A 20,388-nucleotide genomic window follows, 5' to 3' on the forward strand; every position below is an offset into this window, starting at 1 on the left:
CGGACTCACATATTGCTGTTCACTGGACCTTATGATCACTCAGCTGCACAGCTGATGCCTGCTGGACTGTTCCTTTACACGGTACCCTGTCCTGTTTATTCTGTTTAGCCTCAGCCCAAACTTTATCGCCATTACCAGTTGTTGTCTTTGCTCTCTCTAATAACACCTGTGATTGCTTTATGCCTCTCTCCCATGTCAATATGCCTTGCCTATTGCTGTTCCAGTTAGTTCTTATTATACAATTTCACTGTAGAACCCCAAGTCCCTCTCAAACTGCCTCAAATAGTTCCTTTGTTCCACCCCCCATACACGCCGAGACCGGCTCAATCAGTGCCTCCAGTGATGCTATCTCTTTCATTGTTACCCAACGCTTAGGTTTACCTCCACTGTACTCATATCCTTCCATATCCTTGTCTGTACATAATGCCCTGAATCTTTTCTACAACGCCCGGAAATCTGCCCCCTTTATTCTCTGTACCCAACGCACTAGAAGACCAGTTCTTAAAGCCTTTAGCCGTATCCTTATTCTAGTCCTCCTCTGTTCCTCTGGTGATGTAGAGGCTAACCCAGGCCCTGCAGCCCCCAGTATCACTCCTACTCCCCAGGAGCTATCATTTGTTGACTTCTGTAACCGTAAAAGCCTTGGTTTTCTGCACGTTAATATCAGAAGCCTCCTTCCTAAGTTTGAGTTATTCACTGCGTTAGCACACTCCGCCAACCCTGATGTTCTAGCAGTGTCTGAATTCTGGCTTAGGAAGGCCACCAAAAATGCTGAAATTTTCATCCCCAACTACAACATTTTCCGTCTAGATAGAACTGCCAAAGGGGGTGGAGTTGCAATCTACTGTAGAGATAGCCTGCAGAGCTCTATCATACTATCCAGGTCTGTGCCCAAACAGTTTGAGCTTCTACTTCTAAAAATCCACCTTTCCAGAAATAAGTCTCTCACTGTTGCCACTTGCTACAGACCCCCCTCAGCCCCCAGCTGTGCCCTGGACACCATATGTGAATTGATTGCCCCCCATTTATCCTCAAGAGTTCGTACTGCTTGGTGACCTAAATTGGGATACGCTTAACACCCCGGCCATCCTACAATCCAAACTAGATGCCCTCAATCTCACACAAATTATCAATGAACCTACCAGGTACAACCCTAAATCCGTAAACATGGGTACCCTCACAGATATCATCCTGACTAACTTACCCTCTAAATACACCTCCGCTGTCTTCAACCAGGATCTCAGCGATCACTGCCTTATTGCCTGCGTCCGTAACGGGTCCGCGGTCAAACGACCACCCCTTATCACTGTCAAACGCTCCCTAAAACACTTTAGCGAGCAGGCCTTCCTAATTGACCTGGCCCAGGTATCCTGGATGGATATAGATATCATTCCGTCAGTAGAGGATGCCTGGTTGTTCTTTAAAAGTAATTTCCTCTCAATCTTAAATAAACATGCCCCATTCAAAAAATACAGAACTAAGAACAGATATAGCCCCTGGTTCTCCTCAGACTTGACTGCCCTTGACCAGCACAAAAACATCCTGTGGCGTACTGCATTAGCATCGAATAGCCCCCGCGATATGCAACTTTTCAGGGATGTTAGGAAAGCAAAGGCTAACTTTTTCAAACAGAAATTAGCATCCTGTAGCACTAACTCCAAAAAGTTTTGGGACACTGTAAAGTCCATGGAGAATAAGAGCACCTCCTCCCAGCTGCCCACTGCACTGAGGCTAGGAAACACTATCACCACCGATAAATCTACAATAATCGAGAATTTCAACAAGCATTTTGCTACGGCTGGCCATGCTTTCCACCTGGCTACCACTACACCGGCCACCAGCTCTGCACCCTCCGCTGCAACTTGCCCATGCCCCCCCCCACTTCTCCTTCACACAAATTCAGACAGCTGATGTTCTGAAAGAGCTGCAAAATCTGGACCCCTACAAATCATCTGGGCTAGACAATCTGGACCTTTCTTTCTAAAACTAGCCGCCGAAATTGTCGCAACCTCTATTACTAGCCTGTTCAACCTCTCTTTCGTAACGTCTGAGATCCCCAGAGATTGGAAAGCTGCCGCGGTCATCCCCCTCTTCAAATGGGTGGGTGATCCAAACTGTTACAGACCTATATCCATCCTGCCCTGCCTTTCAAAAGTTTTTGAAAGCCAAGTTAACAAACAGATCACCGACCATTTCGAATCCCACCGTACCTTCTCCGCTATGCAATCCGGTTTCCGAGCTGGTCATGGGTGCACCTCAGCCACGCTCAAGGTCCTAAACAATATTATAACCGCGATCAATAATAGACAGTACTGTGCAGCCGTCTTCATCGACCTGGCCAAGGCTTTCAACTCTGTCAACCACCGCATTCTTATTGGCAGACTAAATAGCCTTGTTTTCTCAAATGACTGCCTCGCCTGGTTCACCAACTACTTCTCAGATAGAGTTCAATGTGTCAAATCGGAGGGCCTGTTGTCTGGACCTATGGCCGTCTCTATGGGGGTGCCACAGGGTTCAATCTTGGGCCGACTCTTTTCTCAGTGTATATCAATGATGTCGCTCTTGCTGCTGGTGACTCTCAGATCCACCTCTACGCAGGCGACACCATTTTGTATACATCTGGCCCTTCATTGGACACTGTGTTAACAAACCTCCAAACGAGCTTCAATGCCATACAACACTCCTTCAGTAGCCTCCAACTGCGCTTAAACACTAGTAAAACTAAATGCATGCTCTTCAATCGAACGCTGCTGGCACCCGCCCACTAAGGAAGACCAGAAAGCGGAGTAAGTGGACACAGTGCCAGGGTGGATTACCCATGAGCTCTAGCAGCTCTCTCAGCAGCACAGAGCCCAGACTCTCCCACCAACGAGCACTGAGGTAGGCTGAACTAACACTGCAGGTCGGCTTACTCTATTCACTGCAATGGCAGTATTACGGCAGGATCAAACGTTTCTACATTGCTCTCCTCATAGAGAGACCGTGCCTGGAGCCACAACTTGGAAAATACATTTACATTTACATTTTAGTCATTTAGCGGACGCTCTTATCCAGAGCGACTTACAGTTAGTGAGTGCACACATTTTTTTTTTCTCATACTGGCCCCCCTAGCTATCGAGCTCCCAGAGTAAATTTATGTTTGTGATGCCCAGATGAATGGCAGTCCAAAAGGAGGAAATGATTGCCCTTCTTAGGCAGAGTTTGGATCTTTGTTGGGTTATAAAAGCATGTTGGCTTTTGTGTTGCTTTCATTCAGCTGTAGAAGGCATCATCAGCAACAGCAACAGCAGCAGATCATAATAACAGCAGCTTTTGTGGTGCAGCCAGTTGCAGCCAACCAGGCAAAATAACACAACAGCACAGCAACCCTCTACCATCAGGCCGTTTTATGTGAGCTTGGAGGATATAGGATGCGTCCCAAATGGCACCCTATTCCCTATATAGTGAACTACTTTTGACCAGAGCCCTATGGTGCTCAAACGTAGTGCACTCCTTAAGGAATAGGGTGCCATTTGGGATGCAGACACTGTCTTCTGACGTGTAGCTTACAAAACCACCTCATCTGCAGTACAGTATAAAGAGAATATTGTGGGTTTTGGAGGGAAACAAAACAGTCCAAATCTTTTCTTTGTGATAAAATGGCCATTGATAAGATGCAAAGTAAGATTAGAGGAATCCTCTTTTAGATAGAGCAGATTGGGCTCTCGCCCTTTCTCTGTCTGCGTCCCAAATGGCACCCTATTCCCTACATAGTGTAGCTACTACTTTTGACCAGAGCCCATAGGTTCCTGGTAAAAAATAGTGCACTATGAAGGGAATAGGGTGCCATTTGGGACGCAACCTCTGTCTCTTCTCTCTCAGCCAGCCTTCATGCCAGGTGCTGGCTGTCACATCAGCAGACACACAGATGACAGCCTCTTTAATGGCATTTTAATGATCCAGCCCAAGATGCAACTCCACTTTCATGTTTCTGATGCAGAAAGAAAAACGTCCTTCCTCTTCGTCCATCTTCTTATCTGTGTCACAGACAGCCACATTTAAACTCCAATCTAGCAGCGCCGCATTCTGTTTGTCAAACCAACATGGTCCTCTGTAGCTCAATTGGTAGAGCATGGCGCTTGTAACGCCAGGGTAGTGGGTTCGATCCCCGCGACCACCCATACGTAAAAATGTATGCGCACATGACTGTAAGTCGCTTTGGATAAAAGCGTCTGCTAAATGGCATATTATTATTATTATTATATTATTATTGATTTACAGAATGGGGAAATTAATTATGAATCCTAAGCTAATACTAATAGTTGGCTGAATGGATATGAACACCCACTCAGGCTAATTAAAGTCCTCAATGAAGTTGACGTGCGAAGAGTAGACTTGTAGTGAAACCAAAGAGGTACTACAATGTCTTTCTATCTGATTGCTTTTGTCTGACTGCCATAAGATGAGAGTTTGGGGAGTTGCGTGTTGGCGATTATTTAAAGAAGGATTTAATGAATATGAGGTGAATTAATGTGAGGTGGATGGGATGTGTGCCTGCTGGATCTGGCCTTGTGGGGGTCACAGCACCACATTAAGTGTTGAACAGAACTTTGCTAAAAATACAAGTTGAATTTGACAAGTACTGCAATACCATCAGGGATTGGCATTCATTTCTCAGATGCACTTGCCCATTGGGAAAGTTTTTACTTGCCTGAAGATTATGGTCACTTGCCCCCCTAAAAAGTATTTGGCTGCTACCAAATAATTGACCATGGTGATGGTGGTCAACTGTTTTATCATAACAGCCAACTCAATCCATTGGTTTATTCATTTGTTTTGACCTTGTTTTCACTGTGTACATACATGTGTCAATGATGTACAGTCATGGTCAAAAGTTTTGAGAATGAAGTATTGTCTTCACAAAGTTCGCTGCTTCAGTGTTATGAGATATTTTTGTCAGATGTTACTATGGTATACTGAAGTATAATTACAAGCATTCCATAAGTGTCAAAGGCTTTTATTGACAATTACAAAAAGTTTATGCAAAGAGTCAATATTTGCAGTGTTGATCCTTCTTTTTCAAGACCTCTGCTATCCGCCCTGGCATGCTGTCAATTAACTTCTGGGCCACATCCTGACTGATGACAGCCCATTCTTGCATAATCAATGCTTGGAGTTTGTGGGGTTTTGTTTGTCCACCTGCCTCTTGAGGATCGACCACAAATTCTCAATGGGATTAAGGTCAGGGGAGTTTCCTGGCTATGGACCCAAAATGTCGATGTTTTGTTCCCGAGCCACTTAGTTATCACTTTTGCCTTATGACAAGGTGCTCTATCATGCTGGAAAAGGCATTAGTCGTCGAAGTTGCTCTCGAGAATGTGTTGGTACCTTTTTTTATTCATGGCTGTGTTCTTAGGCAAAATTGTGAGTGAACCCACTCCCTTGGCTGAGAAGCAACTCCACACATGAATGGTCTCAGGATGCTTTACTGTTGGCATGACACAGGACTGATGGTAGCGCTCACCTTGTCTTCTCCGGACAAGGTGTTTTCCGGATGCCCCAAACAATCGGAAAGGGGATTCATCAGAGAAAATGACTTTACCCCAGTCCTCAGCAGTCCAATCCCTGTACCTTTTGCAGAATATCAGTCTGTCCCTGATGTTTTTCCTGGAGAGAAGTGGCTTCTTTGCTGCCCTTCTTGACACCAGGCCATCCTCCAAAAGTCTTCGCCTCACTGTGCGTGCAGATGCACTCACACCTGCCTGCTGCCATTCCTGAGCAAGCTCTGCACTGGTGGTGCCCCGATCCCGCAGCTGAATCAACTTTAGGAGACGGTCCTGGTGCTTGCTGGACTTTCTTGGGCGCCCTGATGCCTTCTTCACAACAATTGAACCTCTCTCCTTGAAGTTCTTGATGATCCGATAAATGGTTGATTTAGGTGCAATCTTACTAGCAGCAATATCCTTGCCTGTGAAGCCTTTTTTGTGCAAAGCAATGATGACGGCACGCGTTTCCTTGCAGGTAACCATGGTTGATTTCAAGCACCACCCTCCTTTTAAAGCTTCCAGTCTGTTATTCTAACTCAATCAGCATGACAGAGTGATCTCCAGCCTTGTCCTCATCAACACTCTCACCTGTGTTAACGAGAGAATCACTGACATGATGTCAGCTGGTCCTTTTGTGGCAGGGCTGAAATGCAGTGGAAATGTTTTTTGGGGATTAAGTTCATTTTCATGGCAAAGAGGGACTTTGCAATTAATTGCAATTCATCTGATCACTCTTCATGACATTCTGGAGTATATGCAAATTGCCATCATAAAAACTGAGGCAGCAGACTTTGTGAAAATTAGCATTTGTGTCATTCTCAAAACTTTTGACCACGACTGTATTCTGTGCAATAATCTTTTCTGACAGAATGAGAGAATTTAAAGTCATTTTTGCGAGTCGGTAAGCTTCCTTCTTTAAATGGCTTGTAAATCCCCAGTAGAAATCGACAGTAGAAAGGGCTAGCAGAGTGGATGTTCTATTGTTAACTACATTATCTGTGTATTAATTATTTATACTAATTTATGACTGCTTGTCACTTATCAGCTTGTGTAAAGCCCTCTATTTTAGCTTTTGCTGCCAAAGAAGGCTTGCCTGGCTACCCAGACTCCTTGCTCCGGCCAAACGCTACGCCACGCCCACGGACATTACTTTCTTGTAGCGAACGACCGAGCAGCGGAATAATTTAGTTTGAGTCGTCAGGCTAAAAGAAGCCCTTTCATCTTCTCAACCCCTCTCTGTAGCTCTCTGTAGTAATCCACACTAACCTTCCTCTGTAAAGTCCTCTGTGGAGACCCGGTATGTGTCCCAATACACAAGAATGGAGCTATATACAGGGAGTACCAGTACTAGATCAATGTGCAGAGGTCCGAGGTACTTGAGGTAGATATGTACATGAAGGCAGGGTAAAGTGATTAGGCATCCAGATAGATAAGAATAAGGAACAGAGTAGCAGCAGCATATAATGAGTGTAAAGTGTGTGTGTGTGCGTATGTGAATGTGTGAGGATTTTGTGTTGGAGTGACAGTGTAGTGTGTGTGAGTGAGTGTGTATATAAAGTCTAGTGAGTGTGCGTAGGGTCAGTGCAAGATAGAGTCAGTGCAGATAGTGCAGGTACCATTAATTGAGTATCTAGCAGTCTGGCTATTTAGGAGTCTTATGGCTTGGGGGTAGAAGCTGTCTCTGAGCCTGTTGGTCCGAGATCCGATGCCCCGGTACCATTTGCCGGACGGTAACAGAGTGAACAGTCTATGGCTTGGGTGGCTGGAGCCTTTGACAATTTTTTCGGGCCTTCCTCTGACACCGCCTGATATAGAGGTCCAGGATTGCAGGGAGCTTGTTTCTAATGCAGTCCTTTCATTAGTAATCTATGTGAATGTCTTCATGTGAGAAGCTAGAGCACTGAGGATCATATGTACAGTGTACAGAAGACCTTGAATGACATACTTCACATAGACTGTCTTCAGAGAGGTTTGTTGACACAATGTCAACAGAGATTTGTTGAAGAGTGATTTGTTCTCTATATGTGAAAATACTTCAACAGAATGTGAGGAATTTGCCTGGCTACCCATCCACATCAAATCAAATCAAATGTTATTGACCACATGCACCGAATACAACAGGTGTAGACACTACAGTGAAATGCTTACTTACAGCCCTTAACCAACAATGCATTTATTTTTTAATTTAAACAAATACATTTTAAAAAATCACTCCAGCCAAATGCCATGCCCATTAACATTTCTTCTCCACGATGAGTCTGGATTTGCCTCCCTCCCCAACGATTTCTAGAATGCGAACACATTCTGACCATTCTGATTGGTCCCAGAAACCGATGGGTTGGGCCAGATAATGACATTATCAATTTTGATAGAGACGATCCAATCACTAATCAATTTGTTTTGTACAACGCACAAAGAGGACTTCTAGGGTGGCAGTTTCAGGCTGATCGAATTAAATTAAATTCAGGGCGAGTCGTCAGGCAAGTGATGAATAGCGTTCCATGAAATTCTTCATATTACTTGAGGTTTTTAGATTAAGTTATGACCTTTTAAGTAGTGTTGTTGGAGGCCTTGAAATAGGTTATCTTGTTCAGTGCTTAGAGTTTCTTGTTCACTTTGCTAGCATTGTGTTATGCTTATTGCTTACAAATGTATGTCACTACTGCAGCCTGTACCTTGTTCTTCCCAAAATCAGTGTTTTGTCCCAAGGTGACTTTGTGTAGCAGTGATTTCCAGTGAGTAATAATGCTGTCTGTCTGTCTCTCCTCAGGACCAGTCTCTCTCTCTCTCTCTCTCTCTCTCTCTCTCTCTCTCTCTCTCTCTCTCTCTCTCTCTCTCTCTCTCTCTCTCTCTCTCTCTCTCTCTCTCTCTCTCTCTCTCTCTCTCTCTCTCTCTCTCTCTCTCTCTCTCTCTCTCTCTCTCTCTCTCTCTCCCTCCCTCCCACATTCAGCTATGTCGTGGGCCTCATCAGAATACATTAGCAGCCACACACTGCTGCTGCTAGAAAGCAGAATTGTCAAGCCCCATTGCCACTTAATGAACAAATATGTTTCCAGAGGATTTCTCTCAACCCCCGGTAAAGGAAAAAGCCATCTGCCTTAGTTACGTAAAATGTCCCTCTGCATCCATAATGAACCTGCAGCCCTTTTGGATGACAAGCGTCCGCGCCCTCTTCCTACAGTGCTTGGATCCGATCAGACCCCAGTTTGAGCCCCAAATGGCACACTATTCCCTGTGTAGTGCACTACTTTTGACCAGAGCCTTATGGGACACTGAGTGTTGCTGGGCCAGTGCAGCATCAAATAGAAACAGAGAAGAAGTGAGAAATAAAAGTCAGATAAGATCTCTAGTCTTAATTAATAGAGGGATTTGGACATCCTCTGCTGCCGGGGCTGGAGCACAGATTGCTGTGATATAACTCACTGTTCCTGTCTGTCTGCTGTATGTGAGTTTAAAGTTTTATTAGTCATATGTACAGGATATCAACGAAATGCTTACTTGCAAGTTCCTTCTCGACAATGCAACAATAATAAATAATAAAATATAAAAATACGAACATAAAGTAAATGGCTCAGGAGAATAGAATAAACATTTTAGCATAAATATAATTAATAACCTTTTACTGCAGTGGGCTAAATCAGGGTCACACAGAGTATTTATTGGTAGTCTTAATCAACTCTACTTTGAAACAAAAGTATACACCTCACACACATGGTTAAGGGCTTACAAAAAAGAAGACACCTGTACCATGTCAGATATAGAGTTGAAATGTATTCAATGTTGAGTACTTCACCATTCCTGTCTATCTGCTATATATGTGTGTGGGGAAGGAAGTGCTGAGTCGACAGCAGGAAATTGACTTCTATTTCACTCATCTCCGCATCATGGCTTCTCAATCGTTAATTTGACTGTATTCACTGACGGGCTAGTCATGATGTCATCAGTACTGTACCGCACTGCTCTCTCCTTCACTAAAGTCAGGTAGGAGGCATGTTGAAGAAAGGGACTGCCTTTGTTCCCACACTGAAAGGTCTACTATTAATATATTATTAATTCACTAGTAGTCTACTAGTGGTCTTCTGTAGAATGCTATAGCTTCACTTCCAGGTCTAACTAATGCCAGTGGACTTCCTTTGAATTCCATCACCTAGATTGTTGTAGAAAAGGCCTATGAACTGCTGTAGCAGATTGGGATTGTTTATGTTGACGATTCATATTGTTACTGTTGTTTGTGTCTGAGCAGTCGCTGTCCGCAGGATCATCAGTTTGAGAAAGTGGCTTTAGAAATTTCAACGAACCCCATGATGACGATGACAATAATTGTAATGATATTCATCTGTCATGGCAATGGGGTAGAAAAATGTGAAGTACAGTAGGATTAGAACTAGTGCTACTATGTCACCTTTCAAACGGTCTCAGACCTCGCAAAATAACTACAAGAAAATCTCTCGCTGTTTTCCGTCACAATACCCATCATGCTACAAAAGCATTAGATATGCATTAAAGTGCTGCATAAAATATATTGAAATCCTTCGCTGCTCGGGATGGTAATATGCTGACACGTCGTATATTGTCATTTCTTGTCTCTATCTCTGTCCAATGGTAGAGCAGAGCGTGAGGACGCGTCTAGGAGAGTGACACGTCACCTCTGGCTCTACCTCTCATTGGGCCTCCTCAATTCAATCCAATTACAACATGTATATTCCCACTTCACAAAACTGTACAGAGCCAGTGGCCTAGCTCCCAGCTCTAACCACATGCTTCTCCCCACCAAAGACCTGGGTGAATCCCTTGGTCCGCCTTTCTCACTGTCTCTCCCACTTGACTGTCTCGCCTTCTCGTGTCATTACTGTCTCAATTAAGTGTAATAAATATGTAAGTAGAGTGGAATGTAAGTGTTAAAAAATATCCACCAAAACAGTGATGTGGTGTGAGGAGGAGGATGCTTGGTGTGCATCTGGGACAGGACATGAGGAGCCTACTGTTGAACACTGGAGCTAGACTATCCCCTCATGGTTTCATATGGTCCTTTGTAGCTATGTTGATAGAGCATGGTGCTTGTAACGCCAAGGTAGTGGGTTCGATTCCCGGGACTACCCATACATAAAATGTATGCACACATGACTGTAAGTCGCGTTGGATAAAAGTGTCTGTTAAATGGCATTTATTATTATATTTGCATGCTCTGGCTGAGATATTTATATCACGGCATAAGTGTGTGATTAGTATGTCGGAGCTGATGTTTGAAAGCTGACAAAGAGCGTTTCAAAAAGCCCATACTTCTTCTGGCCCAAGGCGGCCAAGCCAGCGTCACCCATACTTTCCCTCTGAACATGATGGCTCAATCATACCCAATCAGGCCTGGAGAGGAGGAGAGGAGAGCCTGTTTGAATGGAAGTTATCAACAGCTTCTAATCAGAGCCCTATAACTCTATATACTGTATGACTCTGCTACTAAAAATACACTGACACAGTTGAGCCTGTATTGCGTTGTTGTGACCTCACTGTGCCTGGCCTATAGGGCAAAATACTTCTCTGCTTCTCTTCCTTTCTGGTATGAAGTTACAATGCCAGTGTTGCAGTCTTTCTCATGCTTTATGTGGTATTGAAAGTGACCTAAACCACCTAACTCTTTAATTCCTACTTGTTCTATTTCATAGAATTTCATTTTCAGCAGAGAAAATTACATTTACAGAATTGTGGAAAAGGTTTGCGAGTGGCCCTCCAAATGACTTCATGAATTACAAGTAGTGCACTATAAAGGATGAAGGGACCTCTCAATGGGACTTGCTGGATAAATAAAGGTTCAATAAAAAATAGGGTGCTATTTTAGGATGCAGCCCATCATGTCAAGTGTAGACCTGTAGGTGGAGTGAGAGGATGTGCTGAGGCTGCACGACAGGTCAGAGCAGAGTAGAGGCCATGCTTGGAGCTTTGAGCTGAGTCTACCGGAGTCACTGTCCATTAAGCGTCTGCAAGGGTCATGCAACCCGTGGCGTGGTGATGTGTCATCTGCTTGTACTGGGCCCTATGCAGTAGGACAGGCCGAGACAGAGGGGGACAGGATCTGATTCAGCGCTGGGTGACAGGGCAGTCAGGCCTGCGGACTGACACTCATTGTCATGCCGAACAATGAGCAGAGCTGAGCAAAGCACATGTTGGTACAGGACGACCAGCCTCCATTGTCTCTAACCCTTCTTCCACTAAGCCTAGCACGGACCGAGGGGGGACAGAGGGCTCTCGCCGCACCCCCCCACCAGGCCACCACCCCTCGCCATATGGACTAAATAAGTACGGCCCTTGTTTAATGGTCAATACCACAGCCTTTGTCCTGACGCGTCGCATCATTAAGTTGAATAGATGTGTCCCATTTTGCGTTTCACTGACTCTGCAAACTCAATGAATTATACATGGAGACCAGAGCAGAGACGTTCTATTTGAGGCTGTAATGGACGTGCCACTTAGGCCCTGTTGTCTTTGCCCTTGTTTCATTAGGTTGCCGCCCGTAGCGACAAGTACAGATGTAGGATCTTAATTTGAACCAGTTTGCTACATAGGAAAATAATCCTGCATCAACAGGAAATGTGAATTATTACGTGGATTATAATTCATTTACATTTTTGTAGGGGTTGATCCATTATTTTTGTAAAAGAGAAAATCAAGTCTTAAATTTCAAAGTGGAAATTACAAACTTTAGGAGCCTTTTTAAACCTCAAAAATACACTATACATTTTAAATGTCCTGCATTGCAGGACATTTCTACTGCAAAAGGGTGATCAAATGAAGATCCTACATCTGTAACAGCCTGGTATGAGAAGCTAATAATGAATGTATTGGATCCACATGTGTCATGGGCTTCATAAGGCTCGTGATGACCTACCCTCTGGAAATTCCTGGTGAAATGTATGAGAGAGAGAGGTAAAAGTCATAAAATATGTTTTCTTTTTTGCTTCATAGGCTAATAAAGGACAAGGAGAGTGGTGTTGAGGACGACGTATTCATAATATTTATGGCCACCTGAGAGAGGACAGGACAGAGCAGATTGTTTGCTGCAGGGTGGAGAAGGAGAGGCTAGCTAGCTCTGCTTCATACAGGAAGCTCTGCATCTCCTCCATGCAGGCATGCATCCACAGTGGAGGGGTACAGAGCGTGGGTAAGACAGGCTTGGAGCTGGGATCAAGCCTTTAGCACCGTATGGCAGCAGCATACGTGGCATACCTCTGCCCTGTTTCATCATAAACACAATCTGGATTCAATAGAAACCTGCTGCATTGGAGTTATTCAATAGAAGAAAGCAACACTGTTTGCCCTTGGCTGTGCCTTATCTAGTAGCTCTGAGACCAACTTTCCGCCCCTCGGACATGCAAGGCTGCACAGTCAAACAGGACATTAGATTAGAAGGCAAACAAATGGTGAACCAACCATGTTCATGACATAAGACACCTATTTCTTTGTGTTTACTCACAAGCATGTGTACATCTTCAAGAATGTGCGATTTAAAACATTTTTCTGGTCGTAAATGGTCCATGATAGGATCGTGTTGTATCATGTGACAAGTTTTTCCCGCAGTGAGCCAATGAGAGAGGAGGAATCTGTGGAACTGAATCCTATCTGTGTTATTTTCTTCCTGGAAGGGTCGTTCACCCCTTCCATTCCAAATGGCAAATGCATCCCAAATGGCACCCTATTCCCTATATAGGCTCTGGTCAAAAGTAGTGCAGTACAGATATAGGATCTTCGTTTGATCACTTTTGTTGCTGAGAATTTTCCTGCATGGCAGGAAATGCAAACTTGTAGTGTATTTGAGGTTTAAAAAGGCTTCTAAAGTTTGTAATTTCCACTTGAAATTGTCAGACTTGATTTGCCCTAACTAAAATGTATCATAGCCTACAAAAAAAATCCATTAATTATAATTGCCATTATTTTCCTGCTGTAGCAAACTGGCTCAAATTAAAATCCTGCTTCTGTATATAGGGAATAGGGTGCCATTTGGGACATAACCCGTTATCTGTGTTTCTATCAGGCTCTCAAATGTTATTTCTTATAGATAACAACACTCTCTGTACCACAATATTAACTCTTGGATCCTGGTGGCCTACTTTTCTCTGTGATGCCAACTGATGACCAGAACTCTCTTAGCGTACACAGTGAACTGTAAAGTCGACTTGTTCAGAGGTTTTATGTGCGTTTGAAAGGATAGGGCACCCTTTATCTGTTTTTATACCCAACTACTCTGCTGTAGTCTAAACAGATACTCCCGCATCAGTGATCTGACAGCGTAGCCAGTCAAACTGCACACACGCTTTGAAGAGATGCATATGAAAGTGTAATGTGCAGAGACATGCACATATCAGTGATCTTCATGCGCTCAGAGAAGTTTAATATTATGTATAATGTGGTGTGATTGCTGCAGTGCTGCTGAGAGTGCATGGGGATAGTCACAAGCTGTTGGGTTTGCACACACACACACACACTCACACACACACACACACACACACACACACACACACACACACACACACACACACACACACACACACACAGTACACTAGTGCTGTTAGATCGCAGTGTTGAGCTTCATTCAGATGGATGAGCAGTTATAAGATCACCCGGGGACATATTTTGCTAGACGTCATTAAAAAGATATCGTCTCGAAGACCATGACGTTTTAATTATATTCTATTAAATAACTCTGAGAGAACCTGTAATAGCTAGAGTCAGACTAAACCGATAATGAGATGTAGTCTTAACATGTTCTCTATGCCATTATCTTTGTTGACTACATCTATACAATAGCACACAGATTCTTGATTCTTGAACAGAAAATAATTTTCCCTCTCATATTCTATACGTCTCTAAAGCGGCTGCCACAAAGGATTGATTGATCATTTCCTTCTAAGTATATCAGTGTCAGTCTTCCTGTCAGGACAGCGGGCTATAGTATACTGTACACATGGGTCTGTTTCTGTCCCTGTTCCAGTGTAGTATCCTGTATTCTGTGTGTGCTAGTGGCGGGAGCAGAGCCACAGTGTAAATGTTTCTACTTCCTGAGGAAACTGCAGCGTGGCCTGTGTCTCTGTCTCTCTCCCTGTGTGGAGCGGCAGGGCTTAGCAGAGCTCCCATCTCCCCAGTCTGCAGCAGCCAGGCTGCACATGACCACTACTGAGCCAGGGGAGAGTATAGCAGAGGAGGGGAGGGGACAAGGCAATGCAAGGCAGGCGGAGGAGGGGAGGGAGGGAGGGAGGGAGGGAGGGAGGGTGGGTGGGTGGGTGTTAGGGAGGGGGAGCACTAGCTAGCGCTCTCTTCTGAGCCAAATGAGTCTCTAGTCAAGAGAAACATTCTTGTAGCACCTCCAGAGCTTAAAGAGGAGTGGTGGAGATGAGGTGTGAAAAGTGGGCAGCCTGAAGCCACGGAGACAGTGGCTAACTTCCTCTTGAGGAGTAGAGTGCTGTGGCTGTGACTGGGTGCTGGCTGCTGCTTTATGGAGGGAACTACAGCTTGGCTGGAGAGAGCGAGAAAGCTAGGCTAGCTAGATTATCGCCTATTAAGGTGAGTGGGAATGGGTCTGTGTACATGAGAGAGAGAAACAGACTGAGTCCCAGCATGTCTGTGTGTGATAGAGTGGGGTGTCATGGGTGCAAGGAAAGGGCTGTGCGTGATGTATGGTTGTAGTAGTGTAGTGTAGTGTGTGTGTGTGTGTGTTTGTGTGGTGTGCTCGTGTGTGTGTGTGTGTGGTTTATACATATAGGTCTAGTAGTGTACTGTATGCATGCGTGTGTGTGTCTGCGCGTTTGTATATCTGAGTCTCTCTTCCTGTGATATGCTGCAGTGCTTGAAGCCAGGCTGAGACACAGAGAGAGAGCCCAGGTAGAACCCTAGGCAGGCAGCCTCACTGGGGTTCGATAATTAGGAGAGTCGGATGCTGATTCCTGCATTGCTCCCTGCAGACAAGCTAGTAGAAGCAAGGTTGAATAACACTATTTGTACCCAGGCTAAATGGTGCTTCAATCTCTGTGTGTGGGCTGTGCATTGTCATGCACATGTGGGACTGTGTGTGTGTGTTTTAAATGGTTTCTTTGTTTTCTAAGGCATATAATTTCCTCAAGCTATTAGGGAACTATTGTGTGTGGGCTGTTTTAATACATCTATGGTGCGGTCTGTACACGCTAATGTTCCTCAGAGCTGTCAAACTGTTATCCTTCCTCCTTGTCATCATCATCTTCATTGGAGAGGCACCCATGTATTTTTATTGTACCTTTATTTAACCAGGAAATCCCACTCAGACCAGAATACCTATTTTACAAGGGAGCCATTCTATAAGGCATGGCATCTCTGACCTTGTGTTCCTGACTGTGTCTTGTCCTTGTGTCTTTCTGTAGGAGCTCCAGTTTGAGAGGCTGACAAGGGAGCTGGAGGTGGAGAGACAGATTGTGGCCAATCAGCTGGAAAGATGCAGACTTGGGGCCGAGTCGCCAGGCACTGAGAGCGGCAGGTAATGAGCACACACGCTCATACACACATGCATGCATACACACATACACACAGAGAGAGCCTACATGCTGGTCATAGCTTGGCACATAGCTACTTCCTCAGTCGCAGCAGTGGGCTGTAGTTTAGCCTCTTGGCACGGGAATACAGTGGCAGTGTACTGAAATCTATATAGATCAGAGATGGAGGCGTCATCCTAGATGTTCACATCAATTCACCTTTCAGTTTGACTAGCCATTACATTGCTGAGATAAAAAAAATATAAAAACACAGTATGTTGTCTATGGTAGCAGATGTAACAAATGGTTAATGTGGACAGTAACAGGAAGAAATGGTGGGATGTTCTCTGCTTGGCCTAATTTATATTGTACGCAAGAACGCAATTAGCTAAACAAAATGTTGATCCTGCGTACTTGCGTCGAGTTACAAATTGCGCCGATGCACACTTATTTTTGCTAGCCATTTTGCATAGCTAATTGCGTTGCGCACTTGCATAGGGTATAAATGAGGCTTTAGTGAAGTGCTACTGTACTGTATAGTATATGGCTAGCAGTCCTTGGGTTGCTGCCTGGGCTGAGCTGAGCTAGAGGAAGTTTGAACTATTCCCATCACATCAGTTAAGACGCTGTGCTGTTCCTCCTCATGCCCCACTGACCACCACACACAAATATGTCCATGGGAGGCTTAATTTATTCGCATTAGCCAATAGGGTTGGGCGATTTTACGATTGCGTTGTCTATCGACGATGTATGACAGCCGTAAGCAAAAACTAAAGCAGGAAGCACCAGTGACTCGGTTAATAAGGAAGTGGTCAGATGATGCAGATGCTAAGCTACAGGACTGTTTTGCTAGCACAGACTGGAATATGTTCCGGGATTCTTCCGATAGCATTGAGGAGTACACCACATCAGTCACTGGCTTCATCAATAAGTGCATCGATGACGTCGTCCCCACAGTGACCGTACGTACATACCCCAACCAGAAGCCATGGATTACAGGCAACACATAACTCCTGAGTGGCGCAGTGGTCTAAGGCACTGCATCGCAGTGCTAACTGTGTCACTAGAGATCCTGGTTCGAATCCAGGCTCTGTCGCAGCCGGCCGCGACCAGGAGACTCATGGGCGGCGCACAATTGGCCCAGCGTCGTCCAGGGTAGGGGAGGGAATGGCCGGCAGGGATGTAGCTCAGTTGATAGAGCATGGCGTTTGCAACGCCAGGGTTGCGGGTTCGATTCCCACGGGGGGCCAGTATAAAAAAAAAAAAAAAAATGTATTCACTAACTGTAAGTCGCTCTGGATAAGAGCGTCTGCTAAATGACTAAAATGTAAATGTAAATGTAAATCTGCACTGAGCTAAAGGGTAGAGCTGCCACTTTCAAGGAGCGGGAATCTAACCTGGGCGCTTATAAGAAATCCCACTATGCCCTCCGACGAACCATCAAACAGGCAAAGAGTCAATACAGGACTAAGATTGAATCGTACTACACCGGCTCTGACGCTCGTCGGATGTGGCAGGGCTTGAAACTATTACAGACTACAAAGGGAAGCACAGCCGCGAGCTGCCCAGTGACACAAGCCTACCAGATGAGCTAAATCACTGCTATGCTCGCTTCGAGGCAAGCAACACTGAAGCATACATGAGAGCATCAGCTGTTCCGGATGACTATGTGATCAAGCTCTCTGTAGCCGATGTGAGTAAGACTTTTAAGCAGGTCAACATTCACAAGGCCGCAGGGCCAGACGGATTACCAGGACGTGTACTCCGAGCATGCGCTGACCAACTGGCAAGTGTCTTCACTAACATTTTCAACATGTCCCTGACTGAGTCTGTAATACCAACATGTTTCAAGCAGACCACCATAGTCCCCGTGCCCAAGGACACTAAGATAACCTGCCTAAATGACTACCGACCCATAGCACTCACGTCTGCAGCCATGAAGTGCTTTGAAAGGCTGGTCATGGCTCACATCAACACCATTATCCCAGAAACCCTAGACCCACTCCAATTTGCATACCGCCCCAACAGATCCACAGATGATGCAATCTCTATTGTACTCCACACTGCCCTTTCCCACCTGGACAAGAGGAACACCTACGTGAGAATGCTATTCATTGACTACAGCTCAGCGTTCAACACCATAGTGCCCTCAAAGCTCATCACTAAGCTAAGGACCCTGGGACTAAACACCTCCCTCTGCAACTGGATCGTGGACTTCCTGATGGGCCGCCCCCAGGTGGTAAGGGTAGGTAACAACACATCTGCCACGCTGATCCTCAACATGTGGGCCCCTCAGGGGTGCGTGCTCAGTCCCCTCCTGTACTCCCTGTTCACCCATGACTGCATGGCCAGGCACTACTCCAACACCATCATTAAGTTTGCCGACGACACAACAGTGGTAGGCCTGATCACCGACAAGGATGAGACCGCCTATAGGGAGGAGGTCAGAGACCTGGCCGTGTGGTGCCAGGATAACAACCTCTCCCTCAACGTCATCAAGACAAAGGAGATGATTGTGGACTACAGGGAAAAAAAGAGGACTGAGCACGCCCCCATTCTCATCGACAGGGCTGTAGTGGAACAGGTTGAGAGCTTCAAGTTCCTTGGTGTCCACATCACCAACAAACTATCATGGTCCAAACACACCAAGACAGTCACGAAGAGGGCACGACAAAGCCTATTCCACCTCAGGAGACTGAAAAGATTTGGCATGGATCCTCAGATCCTCAACAAATTCTACAGCTGCACCATCGAGAGCATCCTGACTGGTTGCATGACCGCCTGGTATGGCAACTGCTCGGCCTCCGACCGCAAGGCACTACAGAGGGTAGTGCGTACGGCCCAGTACATCACTGGGGCCAAGCTTCCTGCCATCCAGGACCTCTATACCAGGCGGTGTCAGAGGAAGGGCCAAAAAATTATCAAAGACTCCAGCCACCCTAGTCATAGACTGTTCTCTCTGCTACCGCACGGCAAGCGGTACCGGAGCGCCAAGTCTAGGTCCAAAAGGCTTCTTAACAGCTTCTACCCCCAAGGCAGAAGACTAATGAACAGCTAATCATGGCTACCCAGACTATTTGCATTGCCCCCCCACCCCACCCCCAACCCCCTCTTTTACGCTGCGGCTATTCTGTTTATTATTTATGCATAGTCACTAACTCTACCAACATGCACATATTACCTCAATTACCTTGACTAACCGATGCCCCCGCACATTGACTCTGTACCGGTACCCCCTGTATATACAGTGGGGCAAAAAAGTATTTAGTCAGCCACCAATTGTGCAAGTTCTCCCACTTAAAAAGATGAGAGAGGCCTGTAATTTTCATCATAGGTACACGTCAACTATGAAAGACAAAATGAGAAAAAAAAATCCAGAAAATCACATTATAGGATTTTTAATGAATTTATTTGCAAATTATGGTGGAAAATAAGTATTTGGTCAATAACAAAAGTTTTGTCAATACTTTGTTATACACCCTTTGTTGGCAATGACACAGGTCAAACGTTTTCTGTAAGTCTTCACAATGTTTTCACACACTGTTGCTGGTATTTTGGCCCATTCCTCCATGCAGATCTCCTCTAGAGCAGTGATGTTTTGGGGCTGTCGCTGGGCAACACGGACTTTCAACTCCCTCCAAAGATTTTCTATGGGGTTGAGATCTGGAGACTGGCTAGGCCACTCCAGGACCTTGAAATGCTTCTTACGAAGCCACTCCTTCGTTGCCCGGGCGGTGTGTTTGGGATCATTGTCATGCTGAAAGACCCAGCCACGTTTCATCTTCAATGCCCTTGCTGATGGAAGGAGGTTTTCACTCAAAATCTCACGATACATGGCCCCATTCATTCTTTCCTTTACACGGATCAGTCGTCCTGGTCCCTTTGCAGAAAAACAGCCCCAAAGCATGATGTTTCCACCCCCATGCTTCACAGTAGGTATGGTGTTCTTTGGATGCAACTCAGCATTCTTTGTCCTCCAAACACGACGAGTTGAGTTTTTACCAAAAAGTTATATTTTGGTTTCATCTGACCATATGACATTCTCCCAATCCTCTTCTGGATCATCCAAATGCACTCTAGCAAACTTCAGACGGGCCTGGACATGTACTGGCTTAAGCAGGGGGACACGTCTTGCACTGCAGGATTTGAGTCCCTGGCGGCGTAGTGTGTTACTGATGGTAGGCTTTGTTACTTTGGTCCCAGCTCTCTGCAGGTCATTCACTAGGTCCCCCCGTGTGGTTCTGGGATTTTTGCTCACCGTTCTTGTGATCAATTTGACCCCACGGGGTGAGATCTTGCGTGGAGCCCCAGATCGAGGGAGATTATCAGTGGTCTTGTATGTCTTCCATTTCCTAATAATTGCTCCCACAGTTGAT

At 45.3% G+C, this 20,388-nt stretch overlaps 1 protein-coding gene across 3 annotated transcripts in view; it reads left to right on the top strand.

Annotated features, from left to right (window-relative positions):
• LOC311129793 (plakophilin-4-like) overlaps positions 1 to 20,388 on the top strand; it is a 129,588-nt gene that overhangs the window by 37,548 nt on the left and 71,652 nt on the right. For all 3 annotated transcript variants that reach the window (XM_084162241.1, XM_084162239.1, XM_084162240.1), the window contains exon 3: positions 15,905 to 16,017. In XM_084162241.1, the coding sequence (XP_084018367.1) occupies positions 15,905 to 16,017 (113 nt within the window). The remainder of the gene's footprint in view (positions 1 to 15,904; positions 16,018 to 20,388) is intronic.

This window comes from Coregonus lavaretus (genome assembly GCF_964263955.1).
Source record: "Coregonus lavaretus genome assembly, chromosome: 5".
Taxonomy (NCBI): Eukaryota; Metazoa; Chordata; class Actinopteri; order Salmoniformes; family Salmonidae; genus Coregonus; species Coregonus lavaretus.